The 15,806-nt window shown below is 43.6% G+C and overlaps 1 protein-coding gene across 1 annotated transcript; it reads left to right on the top strand.

Moving 5' to 3' along the window:
- The first annotated feature begins 3,621 nt into the window (after positions 1-3,621).
- On the top strand, positions 3,622-15,039 carry NOLC1 (nucleolar and coiled-body phosphoprotein 1). The gene is made up of 14 exons (XM_052678259.1): positions 3,622-3,860; positions 3,968-4,023; positions 4,103-4,233; positions 5,413-5,531; positions 6,272-6,413; positions 6,921-7,033; positions 7,794-7,941; positions 8,606-8,746; positions 9,146-9,235; positions 10,459-10,602; positions 10,814-11,368; positions 12,094-12,206; positions 12,584-12,664; positions 12,952-15,039. The coding sequence occupies exons 1-14, from the start codon at positions 3,750-3,752 to the stop codon at positions 13,108-13,110; spliced, it is 2,103 nt and encodes a 700-aa protein (XP_052534219.1). The 5' UTR covers positions 3,622-3,749; the 3' UTR covers positions 13,111-15,039.
- Positions 15,040-15,806: the final 767 nt, after the last annotated feature.

Raw genomic sequence — 15,806 nt, 5'->3', positions numbered from 1 at the left:
GAGAGCAGGTGAACGTGAAACGGTAATGACAAGGAGTACAGTGGTTAAAATCACAGCTGTCAGCCAGGAAAGGTGGAAGACACAAGAATCAGAGAGGACACGCCTTGGTGCCTTTAGATTCACCAGCGTCCAGATGACTGTGCTCATACTGAGAGCAGCAGAAAGGTTCCAAAGGTTCTGCTGGAGCTCAGAAAATAGGGCTCAATTTAGTTTGTCACTTACGACAAACCAATAGATTCTGCTTAAATAATTATTTCAGATTATTCCCTTGAAAACTTGGATGAAAAAAAAAATACATACAACACATTGTGTATATATTTATGTATTCAGAAATACATTTCTTTACTGAGAACCAGTGAAGTCTTCATCATTGCACTTTGGTAAAGCAAACACCGACTGCCCTACAGCCTGGTTTCCCAGTGAAGAAAAAGTCACTCACGTGAAGCACACTGTGCATGCAGCTCACTGCCGCGAGCACTGACAGCAGAGCGCAGCAGTTAGCTAATGACACACAGCAACGAACCGAGTCTGTTTCCTGCTTATCCATTCAATCTCCAAACCTTTATTTGCCTAAAACTTACTCTAAGCTTGCAAAATAACTACATACTACGGCTTGCCTTCCAAAAACTGGCAGTTTTCTCCTACAATAATTATTAGGACAAACAAAAAAAATCCCAAAGGTACAGCCTAAGGAGAAAGCGAAGGCATGCAGAGAAGTCAGCACTTCCCCAATTGAATTCCAAGTATGTACAATAGAATAAAGACCTGGGTGCTGGAAAAATTTGCAGCTACAGAATCTACATTTATAAGGGACAAAAATCTGCCAGTTGGAAGCTATTTTCTTCTAATTTTTTGATATAATGGAATAATACTCATATATTCAGAAACAGATATAAGAAAGAATAGATGGATTAGTATATATATGACTTAATAATTATTATTCAGCAGTTACTGCTATTTCTCTTGTAAATCTGCTTTATCTCAGAATAAAAAGTGAAAAAAATCTCAAAATCATCTCTGGTGTCAGATCAGGATTTAAACGTGCTCTTTGAAACAAGTTTTAAATTATTTCTCCCTTTAGAGCTTTGCAGCATCATATAAGCAGCTAGCAATATCATCTTCTTGCTTAATGAGAATCCATGGGATTTCTCTGCCTGCATCAGTGTCACCTGGGATGCTATTTGATTTATTCAGTGTAAAACACAGGAAATCCTTTTAGCCTCTAAAATAAAATTAATGTGCCTCCCCAAAGTAATTGTCAGTGCTCTGTTGCAGCAAACTTCACAACAACCTCCTCCTGAAAAATTACAACAGAATGCTTTACACACACTTGGAACCAAAACGTGTCAGTCTCACTTCAATGCATGGAAAAAGAAGTCGTGGGTTGGGAAAAAGTAAAAGAAATGCCTTACTGTCCTACTGAGGAAGAGCCAGGTTGTCTCTCTGCAAGTCAGGCTCTCGGTCCTCATTTAAGACTGCAGCTCCAGCACAGCAGCTCACGCAAAGAAAAACAAATTTCACCACTTTAATTCAAGGAAAACCTGAGCCTTGCTGAGCCAGTTCTTCATTAGAAATCAGCATGATCTGCACCTTCCTCACAGGAATAGCACTACTTAACCCACCTTGCAGTGTAAGAACCATTTTCCCGTGGACTTCAAGAGCATTCATCACGTTTTCTGTTTCTACCTCCAGTTCCCCTATGGGTAATAACCCAATGACCTTCTGCTTCCAGTTCTACAATTCCTTTTTTTATCTACCAGCACATTTCTGACACTGAATAAAGCAGCACTTGACACGAAGATATGTCACTTGCTTTTCCTTACTCAAAAATCTGTCCCACAAAATTCACCACAGAGGTCAGATCATGTAGCAGGTTTAATTGCTAAAGCTGTTGCTCAAAACCAGTTTGCTGATGTTAAGGGCAATTTGATTTGTCTGATAGGGAGACAGGACAGGCTCTGATCCTCAAAGCAGACAAATACACGTAACTCTCTACATCTGTAACATGGGAAAGATTTTCTCTTGCCTCCCTTTTATGCGGTAAAATCTCAGAATCTTTAGAGATCTAACTGCATAAGATGCTTTGAAATTCTTTAAAGCCAAAAGAAGAAAATTTAGCCACACCTTACCTATCCAAATTTTTAGCTTTTTGGCTTCACGTTGCTTAACACAGCCATTAATTTCCCTGGCTTATCACAGCAGAATTACTTAAGATAGCAGAACCTCAAATAAAGAGGATTTATCAGCAATAGATGCACCTCTTCCTTACTGATGTAAAAGAAAGCACATAACCTGTGCTGAGCTTTGCAGATGGGGCTTGCAGCTGCATTTGACAGTCTCAAATAAATGAAAATCAGGAGAAATAATGGTTCCTGGAAATAGCTTCCTTTCTGCACCTCACATTTGATCAATCCCACGTATAAGGGCAGATAAGAATCTGAAAACAAAACGCAATTATTTAACAGTAAAATAGAATTGCCTTTGTCTCTAACTGCACAACAGTACATTAGTACTAAGTACTTAGATTAGAGAAATTTACAGTAGTATCTGCCACTACATAAGGTGCTTTCTTCCCCCCCCAGCACAAGCATGAGACCTTCCAGAAAATGAAAGCAACAAGTGAGACCTTCCTGCATACAACGAACACCACCTAAGCACGTGAGAGGGGCAGGACTCCCATACAGTTAGGCACAGTAGTACCTAAGCAGCCTTACAAAGAACAGGCCAGGAGAACCATCAAGAGCATTAATGTTACTCCCTTACTCCTACTTGTTCAATGCTAGCAGCCCTAACTTAGGACTCTCAGCAAAGAGCTCTCTCCCACTTACGCTCAGTAGACTTTGTGTCAACAGAACAACAAAAAAAGTCCCCAGAGCAAAGCAAAAGGAATAAAATAGAACATTCCATTTATTAGCAAATACTTCAAGGCTTACAGACAAGAAAGCTTTTATTGAAAAATAGAAATAGCTAATTTAAAGCCACAGCACTATGCAGCAGCTGAATGAAATGTTTTATCAGAGGTCCCCCCATACAGTAACAGGCCACAGCTGTTCTGATCAGCCTCACCTGTGACTTCCACCCCACACCCTTTACTCTCAAAGTCCCAGAGCTCACTTTAAGCTCTAGTCTCAGCATTCGATATATGCATTAGAGGCTTGCTTGTTTTGTTATTACATGTATCTTTTTCAAACCTTATCTTCCACCTTACCTCCTACATACCCCTCAAACCTCTACATACCTACTGCAGGTAACCTTATTTCTATTTCTAGGCCCTTCTCTAGTTCCCCTTTATAAGTAGTTCCCTTGAGCCTAGTGGTACGTTTATTTTAGCCCCATCTCCTTTTGTTCTGAACGCTTCCCAGGAAGATGCTGGATCAGCTTCACGTGCGACATTTCCCGGCGCTGCGGGCGCCCCTACCGCCAGCACGCGGCCCTACACCTGACGGGCAGGACGTTCCCTCACAGAGCAGCCTGCACTTCCTGCTCCTTACCATTCGCCTCTCCCTTTTTAACCGATTACGACTAGAGGGGACTGATCGGGGGGAGAAAAGGGACAAAGCGAATTTAACCGCACCGAAATCCTCAATCTGCCAGCGCTACGCGCGCACTTCCGCCCGCCTCCAACATGGCGCCGTACCCTCGCCTCAGACCGCAGCGGAGGCGCCGCGCGGGCTTCCGGCCGCACACACGTACGATGTTACGTCATCGCGTCGGTGCGCGTGCGCGCAGGCGGCACGTGGCGGCGCAGCATGGCGGAGCGGCGAGCGGTGCCCAGCGACCTCTTCCCCTTCGTGCTCGCCTTCCTGCGCGAGAACCGCTTCGAGGGCGCCGCGCGCGCCTTCGCCAAGGAGGCGGCGGCGGTGAGCGGGGCCGGGGCGGGTGAAAGGAGGGCGAGGGGAGGGAGCGGAGCGTGATGTGTAGCGTGTCCCTGCGCTTGCGGCTAACGCGTGTCCTCGTGTCTCCGCAGAAGGAGCAGGACCCCAACGCCGCCTCGCTGCTGGACATCTTCAGCTACTGGGTGAAGTGAGTGCTGCCCGGGGGCGGGGGGCTTTTGCTAGGGGCTGTTCCCTGGAGCTTCGTCCATCCGTCTGTTTCCCTGCAGGTCTCCTGCCGCCAGGAAAAGGAAGCTCGTGTCTAACGGGCCTCAGGCAAAGCGGACGGCTGCCTCGAGCAGCAGTGAGAGCTCCAGTGAGGAGGAGGAGGAGGCGGCGGCCCCGCCTGCCAAGAAGCCAGGTGAGGGGGAAAGGGGCCGCGTTGGGTTGGGAACCTGACCCTGCTCTGGGTACGGCATGGTGGCTGTGGCTCAGGTGAAGCGATTCTGCTACTGTCAGGGAGCAGGGTCACGATCTGATCTTAGAGCTGTGGAATCGTAAAGGCTGGGAAAGACCACTAAAATCATGTACTCCATCAACCCACCCCCACTGTGCCCACTAACCATGTCCCTCAGTGCACAGCTCTGTGTTCTTGAACGCACCCTGGGCAGTCTGCGCCGGTGCATTGCCCCTTTTTCAGAGAAGAAGTTTTTCTTAATATCCAACCTCAACTCCTTTGGCACAATTTGAGGCCATTTTCTCTCATTCTATCATCACTTTTACCTGAGAGATCTCCCTAGTCCTGATGACTGCACTGTTTCTGATATGAGTTAGGATGCCATTGATGGTTCAGCTAAGTGTCAGCCAACACCCCCAGATCTTTTTCCTCCATGCCACTTGCCAGCCACTCTGCCCCAAACCTGTAGCGATGTATGGGGTTCTTGCAGTCAGTGCTCAGGACCTGTTGCTTGGTTGTCTTGAAGCTCATAGAGCTGGCCTCAACACATTGATGCTTCTTATCATCAGATCCTTCTGTAGGGCCTTCCTACCTTCAGGCAGATTAACACTTCATCCCAGCTTGGTGTCATCTGCAAACTTACTGAGGATGCACTCAATCCCTCAATCTTCTTCCTGGCAGCTCTACTGCCTGTGCTTCCCATTTCTGTTTGTGGTACGTTTTCATTCCCAGTGAGCATGAGCTCGTTATCTAGATACAAGTTAAAATCTGTAGCACAGTACTGCAGTGGTTCCCTTTGGAAGTCTGCAGTGGTTTATTGTTGATGCTGGAAGGAGTATTTAGCATTGACGGCAATTTCAATATTCTCTCAGTTTGTGGGAGTGCTTCTTATGTGGGGTGTTGTTGCTGATAAGTCTGCTCTTAAATATGTGAGTAATAAGGGATGGATGAATCTAGAACTATTTTGGATTCTTCTACTGCTCTGTGTATTGCAAACAGAAGCCTGGGTCAGTGTTACAATCTTCAGGCATAGTTTACTGACTTTAATAGATCATTTTAACGTGATATAATACTAATACAGGATATATGTGTGTGGGAAGTGTGAATTAGCTGGTCAATGTATTTTTTTTCCTTTACTTGCAGCTAAAGCAACAGCTGTAACAAAGACGAAAGCAGTTCCTCCAGCCAAGAAGGCGAAGAGCAGCAGCGAGGACTCTAGTGATGATTCGGACTCGGAGGAGGAGGAGAAGAAGCCAGCAAAGGTCAGCCTTCCTTTCTAGCCTCTTTACTACATGCTAGATAACGATGAATGATAGCAAATTTGACCACCAAAATTCTCACTGACAGTGAGCTTGCTTTCATAAACTGTAAAGAACCTGGACTTCTGGAGATACAATGTAATGAGATGTTTCTGCAGTTGACAGTGTACTGCTTAGATGGATCCTCTGAAAAATTAATTTCATGTCTAACAGCTATTTGTTTCACATCCATGTTTGCTCATGGCTCTTTTCCCAAGACAGTGCTTGCTTTTCTTTTTTCTTTTTTTTTTTTTTTTTTTTTTTTAAGAGAAAGATTATTTACAGCTTATACGCATGTATAAATAGAGAATTTTCTCTTTTCCTTTTTCACTGCTGCCATGGTCTTGAGAAGCAGAGGCAGGAAAAATAGTATTACACTTGAAGAGGCAAACCAAGGTTGCCTCATCAATGTTTTCGGTCTTTGAACTTGTCTGATCTCCAGAAAGAAGAGAACCCAGTATTAGTCTCAGATTGTCCTTCTTTGGAAGGGGAGGAACTGGAGACTGAAGAGTAAAGAACATATCCTGTGTGCTTCTGTGAGGCTTCCCAGAGCAAAACTGGAAACAAAAACATTATTCAGAGATTTTCAAACACCAGCTGTTAGGCTGTGAGGTTTCCAGCTGTTTAAACTTCCTGTACATGTACCATTTATTAGCCTCTTTTATTTGCTATAAGGGCTACTTAGTTTTCTTCCTTTCGTTTAGAAAGGCACAAAACCTGCAGTAAAGCCAGCTGTAACCAAAATCCAGCCTCAGAAGAAAGCAGAGAGCTCCAGCTCTGACTCAAGCAGCTCAGATGAAGAAGCACCAAAGAAACAGCCACCAAAACCAGCGACACCTAAAGCAGGTATCTCCCTTATTGCATATTGTGAGTCTGTGTGCGCGAAAAGCTAGAGGAGTGAGGCATACCTGTTAACATAGTTTGTAAATCTACTGTCTCTGCTATTTTTATTCTCAAGAAGTCTACTTCCGACATGGAGCATGCGTAGAACTGACTGTAAATGAAACATCAGGTCATAAAGGCTGTATTATTTGCATAAGTAGATGCAATCAGCAACCTTAGTTGCTTATGTTACGCTTTTATCAGTGTCTTCCCCTAAAGTGCAGAGCTGGAAGAAGTTAACAATACTTAGTCTTTGGTCATGGAAGTATTAATAAGTTAGAGTGGACGTCTTACAGAAAATCATCCCTAAACTTGAAAAAGAGTAAGAATAAAAAGTTTACAGTACTTACCATAATGGTTCCTTATCATCTTTTCCCGTGTTTTTCTCTTTATGATACTTTATGCTGAATGTAATGACTCCTCATTTCTCAGAGCATATGTTCTAGTATTGCTTTTCACTTGTCCCAAAAGGAAATAAAGCTGCTCAAGCAACCACCAAAGTGGTCAATGGGAAAGCACCAAGCAGCAGCAGCAGTAGCAGCAGTAGTGAAGATTCTGATGAGAAAAAGGCTGCGCCGAAAAAGGTAAATTGGACTTTGAAAGAGTTTTAAAGTGCTATAGTAACGTAGTAAGACTGGATGTATCTCTGTCTTTTAGAGTATGTGCACATACTGCATGGAAGCTGAGTAAAGTATTTATGGCTATTAAACGGTTGTGGGTTTTTTGTTTTTTTTTTTTTTTTTATGGTGGGAATATGCCATAGAATTATAGAATGGCCCATGTTTGAAAGGACCCTAACGATCATTGAGCTCCAAGCCTCATACCATGGGCCAGTTGCCACCCACCAGATCAGACTGCCCAGGATCCCATCCAACCTGGCCTTTAGGGATGGGGTATCCACAGCTTCTCTGCTGCCAGGTCTTCACCACCCTCTGTGTAACATTCCTAGCAGAACATGACCTAACATGTCCTGTCCATGCCCTGACTTTCCACTGCTGCTTCTACAGGAAAATGTCTTCTTATATTTTAACAATATAGTCTCCGTTGTACATTCATTTTGCATCAATTCTCTGTGCTTAGCTACCTGTGCTCTTCAGCCAGGTTAGCTCTGTTAAGAATTTATGTAGCAGAAAATAACAGCAGAGTGGCCGTGATGTGATACTCATGTGTTTCCTGGAATTTGCATGTGAGAATCTTCATTAATTTTCTTCCTTTATGTTCAAAATTTGCTGCCTCTTAAGTGAGACATATAGTTAGACATTTGCATCCAACTGTCCACCCAAGTTTTCCATAGCATGTGCTTTTTTTTCTTTTAATCTGTATTTCTTTCCTTCTTGTGTTAAGGCTGTTCCCAAGAAATCTGTGCCCAAACCTGTAGCCACACAGACATGTCCAGGGAAAACCAAACCTGCCAAGGAAAGTTCAAGCAGTGAAGACTCTTCTGACAGTTCAGATGATGAAAAGCCACCTGCAAAAAAAAAGCCAAAGTCTGGTAAATGCTAGATACCATTGTTCTATCTGGGAGAGTACTTCTTTTAGGATGGCAGGACTTAACAGCTGACAGCCAAAGGCAAATTTTGCTGCACGCAAACTTCTAAGTGCTGCTGGTTTTGTGAACCAGAAACATAGCAGCTTTTTTCATGTGTGCTTTTGGGAGTAAGCTTAAAATTCGGACCTTCTCTCAGCAGAGGATGGAAAGTGGTGGAGATTCTGAGATTCGACTTACTTGTCTGCATATCCACTGTTCAGATGGCCTTTTAAGGCCCTTAAAGGTTTCCTGTCTGTCAGGATTTGGGAATTCATTTGCCTGTAATTTGGCTACCCTGTAACTGCAGTTTTTAAATTGTTTTAAATTTCCCCTGAAGTATCCAGGGCTGTTAAGTTGTGGTCTTATGGATGGTCTGATGGACTAAACAAGTCTCTGTTCAATACAGTATAGTGCTCTTAGTATTCCCTAAGAGGGTAGCTAAACTTACAGTAGAAGCAGTGGGTAGCAGTGAAGTAAGTGTAACGTTTGAAATTACATGCTGATATCTTTGTACGTAAAAGAGAGGTGTAAATGGAACTGATAAGCAGAAGTGATTTATTCTAACTATAACATCTTAGATATGCTGCTTGTGTTATTGTATGGGCATCTGAATGCTGTTTCTCTGCAGGTCAGTACAGTGCTGTACCACCACCTCAAGCTGTGCAGACAAAGAAAGTTCTTGCCAAGGCTCCAGTGAAAAAGGCTGACAGCAGTGACTCTTCAGACAGTAGTGATGAGGAAGAACAGATGCCTCCAAAGGGAGGAACGGGTATGTTGTGAGCAGGAGGCTTCAGAAGAAATGTTACACAGTGTAATCAGTGTTCTGGCCATCTTTTGGGTTCCATGAAAAAGGCATATGACAAGTCTGTATTACTATTTGCTTCTCTGAAAGTTTCTGAGTAATTTGAAGCTATCTCATACAGAACACAGTGTATGTGACTGTGCAGATTGGGTTATTTACACATGTTGGTTTGAAAAGTCATAGGGATCTTGTTTCATGAGGATGAGTCAGGCCCACTGCTGAAACTGGCCAGGTTCTTGCTTGGCTTCTAGAGTGCTGACTGAATTACTAGTATACTGAACAGGGAACTTTCTGGGAAGATTTGAACCTCAGTACAAAGGTTTTGTGTAAATATGACCTGTATTAATTTTAGACTTGCTCTTGCAGGCAAAGCAGCAGTAGCTAAAACAATCATTACCCCAAAAAGCAAAGCTGTGACTGCAAAGAAGGCTGAATCCAGTTCAGACAGTGACTCAGGTAATTCAAGAAATCATTTTGTTTTCTGTTGATGTTTTTGTTGGCTAAGGTGGTTTGCCGCGGTTTATCTGTGAAAAACCTTTAGTATATGAGCTTAAAAGTTTCGCAGTCTCCACAAGTTGTGAAATTGAGAAAGAGCCTGCTGTGCAGGGCACATCCTGATCATGAGGCACAGCAGAGAGACTGTGTTGCCAGGTGGGAAGGGTGGAGGCATTGTGTTTCTCCAGGAAGGTTCATGGTTAATCTTGTGTCCATATCTTAAGCTTTTCACTTTCTGTTATCCTGTTATGGGCTTTGAGAGAAGCTTTGAAAATAAGATAGAAAAACCTACTACCATCATACCAAGCTTAATTCTATCCATAAATAAATGGATAAAGTTGCTTTCTAATGCGGCCTAGCATACCATGTTTTTTTCCTCCTGTTTAAAGGTCTCCTGATTTGTTTATCTCAACATTTCTAATGCTACAGTAGGGTTGTGAGTGTTAGCAGCCTGTCTGTCTGCAGACAGCTAGCACTAGACTGTGTGATCCTTTAACAAGTGTCAGGAGATCTGTGTTTTCTGTTTGTTATTGTCTAGTTTTTCAGAAATGAACAGTGATTTGTTTACTGTTGTGAAGAAGGTGTTCAGAGGTGTTGGAATAGATCAAGCGTAGTGTTCCAGGTTACTGTCATTGTAATTGTGCACAGAAATCTCCAGTCTCGGTAGTGGAATGTTGCTAAGCGCCCTTGACATAGCAAGTAGAATACTGAGCTCCTGTCCTATTGCCTCTTCACAGTTCCTGCCTTCTTAATTTCTTGCCTGTTATTTGATCTTTATTGATTATTTTCTTAATGTTTCTTCTTGAGTTTGTTTTTGGTGATATTTGCAATTTCTTTTCCAGTCCCTTACTATTACTATAAATTATACGTAATAAGATATATTTAACATATGAATCCTATTTAGCAAATATTTATCTGCTTTTTTGTGCATGCTTTAATAAATAGCTTAAATTTCTATTTGTGTTCACTTCTCCCAAGAAGGAAGATAGGTGCAAAGATGAGTGCTGTCCCCATGCCCGCTTGGGAAGCGTTCATCAGATGCTTCTTATTGCAAGTTATCTGTGGTTCCACACATAGCCGCCACCAGTGTCACTGTTTATTTTCTCCTGAGTTAGTACATGTCATTACTAAAGTAACTTGTACCCCAAGGTTATTAACTGAAAGAATGTACTACTTCTGTCCAGATTCTAGCTCTGAAGATGAGAAGAAGGTAGGGAGTAAGCTCTCAGCTAAACAACCTGTGATAAAGAATGCTTCCAAACCAGCAAAAGCAGCTGCCAAGCCTGGACAAGCAAAGAAGGACTCCAGCTCCTCCTCAGACAGCTCAGGTATTGGGATAAGAGAAAAAAGAATTATTGTGTGCGTATTGTACTTGCGAAATCTGTGTTTCCAGCCAGGGTGTGAGGTTGCATTTGGATAGGGATTGCCCACTGCTGTGTTGTTTCAATCAATTAAAGAAGTGTACTGTGACAGCACTGAGTTTGTTAACTTCGTGTTGAAGGAGTAGGGCTGAGTCTTGAATTCTTGTTTCCATTCTAGATTCTGATAGCTCTCACAAAAAGATGCCTGTGAAACCTGCAGGTAAAACAGCAACCCCTGCAGCAAAGAAGCCACAAGCTACTGCAAAGAAAGCACAAAGTAGCTCTGATTCAGATAGCAGTTCCAGCAGCTCTGAGGAGGAGAAGAAGAAGAAAGCCCCTCCAGCTAAATTAGCTAGCAAAACAAGTAAGCCAGTGTCCAAACCAATCCCAGTGCCCAAAGCAAGCAGTTCTGACTCCGAGAGCTCAAGCAGTGAGGAAGAAAAGAAACCAGCAGTGAAACCAGTCAACAAATCTACAGGTGCAGCAAAAGCAACTGCAGGGAAGAAAGCAGCTGCATCTAGCAGTAGTAGCTCTTCTGATAGTTCCAGCGAAGAGGATGAGAAGCCCAAAAAATCTGGGAAAGGGGCAAAAAACACTTCTCAGACTGCTGCCTCCACAGAGAAAGCAAAAGCATCCACACCAGCAGCCAAGAACCAGAAGTCTAAGCCAGCTGGTGACAGCAGTAGCAGCAGTGAAAGCAGTTCTGAAGAGGAGAAAGGAAAAGCAAATGGAGGTATTGCCTACGGTCTGGGAAGTGGGATCATCAGTCAATATGTTACAGAGCTGAACATGTGTGGGAGCCTTTCTTAAATGCTGTTCAGTCTACTTTCTGTGTTATGTTATGCTATCTGGTGCAGTACAGAGAGGGAAGAACCACTTTTTAATTTACTGTTCCTTTTTGTCTATGTTATGTATCTCCTGGCAGAGGAATTTATGATGACATGAAACCCACTTTGTACAGTTGTTATTAGTTGCTGTCTGTGCATTTATTAGTTATTAGTAACACTATGCAGACTGCTGGGGGACCTCAGTCTGTATTGTGAATGGATCACCACAGGTGTAGCCCCAGTGCACAGTCTCAGTTTTGTATAGACAGGATGGAAAACGCTCACAATGAACTGGAGATGTGCTTGTGTATTTACTGTGCAACTCCAAGAATTGGCAGATTTTAACTGTGACAGAACTTGCTCAAATTCACTAAATCATTAATGTAGAGGTACTCAGTTACATAAAATTTATGTTCACCCATTTGGATAGATAGGATGGCAAAATCCTTGCTGCTCAGGGTAGCTATTGGTGTCTGGTTTTTGGTTGTTGGTTTTTTGTTGATTGTTTTTGGTTTTTTTGGTGGGATAATGTAGAGATTGATGTGTCTCAAGACTACATTTTCGGGGAGAGATGCCATTGTCTTTTTCCACATTGCAATTACTTGAAGTTTTACTACTCTACTTCTAATAGGCATAGTCGAGAAGAAACAGAAGAGAGAAGTTGTTCAGGAGTCAGAGACACCAGACAATAAAAAGGCAAAGAACAAACCTAAAACACCACATACAGTTCCGAAAGTGAAACGGGTGAGTAAGAGCAAGCTGCTGATTGACAGGAGAGGCATCTTTGCATGCTAAAACAATAGGGTTCTTTTGTGGGATTTCTTTTTTCTTTTGTCTCAAGCCATAGGAATTATTTATGTTTTTGCTCCTTCCTCAAGCACTTGAATCTTGTCTGGAGAACCCTACTTAATATACATAACGTTATTGTGGCAAAGGCTGATTGGATGTGCTTGCAGAGGAGCAGCCCTGTGCTACCTGATCTGAAGAATGGAAAATATAATGAATCTGAGAAATTGTTAAGGCTTTAGGTGACCCATACAGGAACAGAGAGGGAAGGAGGTTGTCCCTAAGGGAAGATATGTGCTAATATGTGCTTAGTGTGCCTTTTTTTTTTTTAACAGGCAGCTTCTCCTTTCCGACGTGTAAGAGAAGAAGAAATTGAGGTGGATGCCCGTGTTGCTGATAACTCCTTTGATGCAAAGGTATGGTTAGGTGGTGCTCAGAGGGGGAACCCTTGACCTGTGTAAATATAGGTCTCCAGAGCAGATTTTTGAGCAGTCATGTGATAGGAACTTTTTCCACCAGGAGGTGCTGTTAGGAGGTGCATGAGCACTGCACGAGCACTGGCTGGAGGAGTGCACAAGAGTATTGTCAGCTCCAGTATTTCTGTACTGGCACTTACTGGGCACGATGAAGGGCACAGTGTTGCTTCAACTCTCTCGAATATTGATGTGAGTTTCTTCTTCCTCTCCCTGTTCATCCCTTACAGAAAGGAGCAGCTGGTGACTGGGGCGAGAAGGCTAACAATATCCTGAAATTCACTAAGGGCAAATCTTTTCGCCATGAGAAGACTAAGAAAAAACGAGGCAGCTACTGTGGGGGCACTATATCAACCCAAGTAAATTCAGTCAAGTTTGAAAGCGAATGAGAATGTTTCCTTGAAAATTTGTGAACCGTCTGCTCACCAGAATCACTTGGATGGGCACGTGGATTTTATGGACATGAAACCGTCCTGGAATGCAAACTTCCACAGCCCCCTGTGGGCAGGCAGCTTCAGTATGGGGGTGTGGGAGAATGGTTGGACGATTTCCTCCTTCATTTCTATCTAATGTTGATTTAGGCCCCTCATATGAAACCATCCTTGAGCTGGTGTTAAACACCACTAGGGTGACCTCCAAGACTTAAATTTTCTAGTCTTATTTTAAAAGACTTACAGTAATTTTTGTTTTGTTTGTTTTGTTGTTTTGTTCTAGTTTCCTGTCATCTAGTAAAAGGGAGAATTTATTTCCCTCTAACTTAACCCACTGTTTCTTTTTCGGCTACTTTAACTTGGATACCTGTGAAGCTGCAAGTACTGTGACTTGTCTTTGGCTGTTTACCCTGAGAGCCGTGACCCATTTGAATCCTGTGGCTGTAATCTCCACTCATATCTGACATTTCAAATTCACAGTTGCAGTGTGTCCAGGTTTTTTTTTCTGATTGCTTTGTATTGCAATAAACTCTTACCTTCCTCTTCCCTCACTTCCTATTGAGGGTACTGGCAAGAGTAGTTAAGGAGAGTAAATTCATCTCAGTAGCTGAGGAATCGCATGGCTTGGAGTTACAAGTTGGCCAAGGTCTTTACTGTATTAGTGGCACTTTTGGTAAGGCTTACATTGGGAATGTAGCCAGGGAGTGGAGATAGCCTCCATGCAGTCAACAGTTCCTGCTGTTATGTTGGAAGAAGTGTCTTTGGCTCAGTGGGAATGCTTAAGGAAGAGGAGAAAGTGAGGGGGTTTTGTTTATTTTTAGCTTTTTAAACCCAGCTCTGCTTTTTGCTGTGGTTTCAGTTGGTTTTTTTTCCCAAAGAAGCTTCGGCTGCAGCATGGCACCACTCTGTTCTCTCTGAGCATATAATGTGCCAGTTTGTGCTTACTCAGTACTGTGCCACACCAATTGATCATAGATGAGATGAATGTAACATTAATGCCTTAAATTGCTTTGGTTAAATCACTTGCTCTCTTTCAGCGTTTTTCTACTTGTGAAGTCCCTCTGAATAAGCAAAATGCCAGTTTCCCATCACGTTATTGCATACATTTTGGTGTTGTGTTGCACCACAAGTTGCGTAGTGTGAGTGAAGTCTCAAGTTCAGTAATTGCAACAGGAAGTGAGATTTTATAAGCAATGAGATGATCTGAAAGCTTGCTGCTTTTGAGAGATCTTCATTTCCCTCTTAGGTGGATTAAGTTAATTTTAGCCTATGGAGCAGTATGCTGAGCACATAGCCAATATGGGTTGAACAGTGTAGAACATCTGTGGGAAAAGAGGCAGTGGGCTGTGAGATTGCCTTGCCCCCATGCTGTGACATCGCTGCCCCTCAGAGGCTGTTTCTGTGCCCTCCCAGGGGATTGCCAGTGAGGAGAGCCCTGTTGCTGCAGGAAGCCACAGTTGTGTGCAAAGCAATGTCTCATAATTCAGCATTGCTTGCAACTGATGACCCAACCCCATGTGCAGATGCTGCAACTTGTTTCCATGAGCATTTTCAGGACTTCCCCTGGGGTTTGCACAACTGGGCTGGTTGCTGGATCCTCGGCAACTGTGCAGAGGGCTGGAGGGGAGAAGGGGAGGGCAGGGGCCACAGATATCACACAGCATTCAACATTGGAGGCCAAAGGAGGGTGGGAAGAATTTTTACCTGTGCTAGGGATGTGAACAAAACCTTGCTTATAGTTTATCATTTTAGTTTGTCATTTATTTTGCCCTCTTCTGTTTGAACTCTCTAACTGCTGAAAGACACTTTTTAAAAACTGTTGTGCTTGGGGTATTTTATGTGTGGGTACTCAAGTGTCTCCAAAAATAAAGATTGCTGCCTTTGTAATCTGTGCATTTGGTGTGGGGGGGCTGGTGGGATGGGGGAAGGGTTGGGTGCTGTAAAAGCTGCAGCACTAAGGCTGACTGCATCAGTTTGCACCCAATTCTTGGGGCTGGAGTTGGGTGTTCCTTTGGATGTAATGGGCCTGCAGAGGAGACTGGTGCCTGTGCAGCTGGCTCGTGGGTGCTGCTGCAGCAAACTTGGAGACTATAGAAGGTTATTTACTGATGTCAAGACAAGCTGAGACTTCTTGAGATCCCTTGCACCAACTCTCCTGCAGTGCTGCTGCCAGATTGACCTTACGGTGTTTAGCAATGTAAGTTAGGTAGCTCCAACCTGTGGGAGTAAGAATTGGCACAACTCGAAAACGTGGATACCTATTAAAGGTGTAATTTGTGTTCCCTTTGATGCCTTCCTGCTCTGTGACAGCCTGCTCAGGGTAAGGGAACGCCCTGAAGAGCACGGCCTGCTGGAGGTCTTGTGCTGCAGTGCTGGTGTTGCACCTTGTGCTGCACCTTCAGGAAAGGCCGGGAGAGAAGTACCGCGCTGGTTGGCATGCTGTGATTAATGCCATGCATCAGTCAGTCCGTAACCGCTGCCCTCCATCTCGAACGCGCTGTAGGAGGAGGCGGTGTAACGCCGCCCGCAGTCGCAGCAGCGCACGCAGAATGTCACAGGCCCCGCTGGAATAGACTGAGCAGTGATTTGTGGCACTCCTAAGGAGAGACTGCTTCTGGAGCTGCAGGGCAAGCTCGGCCTGCATCGCAGCTCTG

Source organism: Tympanuchus pallidicinctus, unplaced genomic scaffold, assembly GCF_026119805.1.
Source record: "Tympanuchus pallidicinctus isolate F22 unplaced genomic scaffold, pur_lepc_1.0 scaffold16, whole genome shotgun sequence".
NCBI classification, from domain to species: domain Eukaryota; kingdom Metazoa; phylum Chordata; class Aves; order Galliformes; family Phasianidae; genus Tympanuchus; species Tympanuchus pallidicinctus.
Note: the sequence above shows the minus strand (reverse complement) of the source record. Positions and strands in the feature narration are given on the sequence as shown.

Excerpts from the sequence above, each read along its gene's own strand:
- NOLC1 (XM_052678259.1), top strand. The coding sequence starts at position 3,750 with ATGGCGGAGCGGCGAGCGGTGCCCAGCGACCTCTTCCCCTTCGTGCTC. Across the intron at positions 3,861-3,967 it reads TCGCCAAGGAGGCGGCGGCG|AAGGAGCAGGACCCCAACGC; the intron begins GTGAGCGGGGCC and ends GTGTCTCCGCAG. Across the intron at positions 4,024-4,102 it reads ATCTTCAGCTACTGGGTGAA|GTCTCCTGCCGCCAGGAAAA; the intron begins GTGAGTGCTGCC and ends GTTTCCCTGCAG.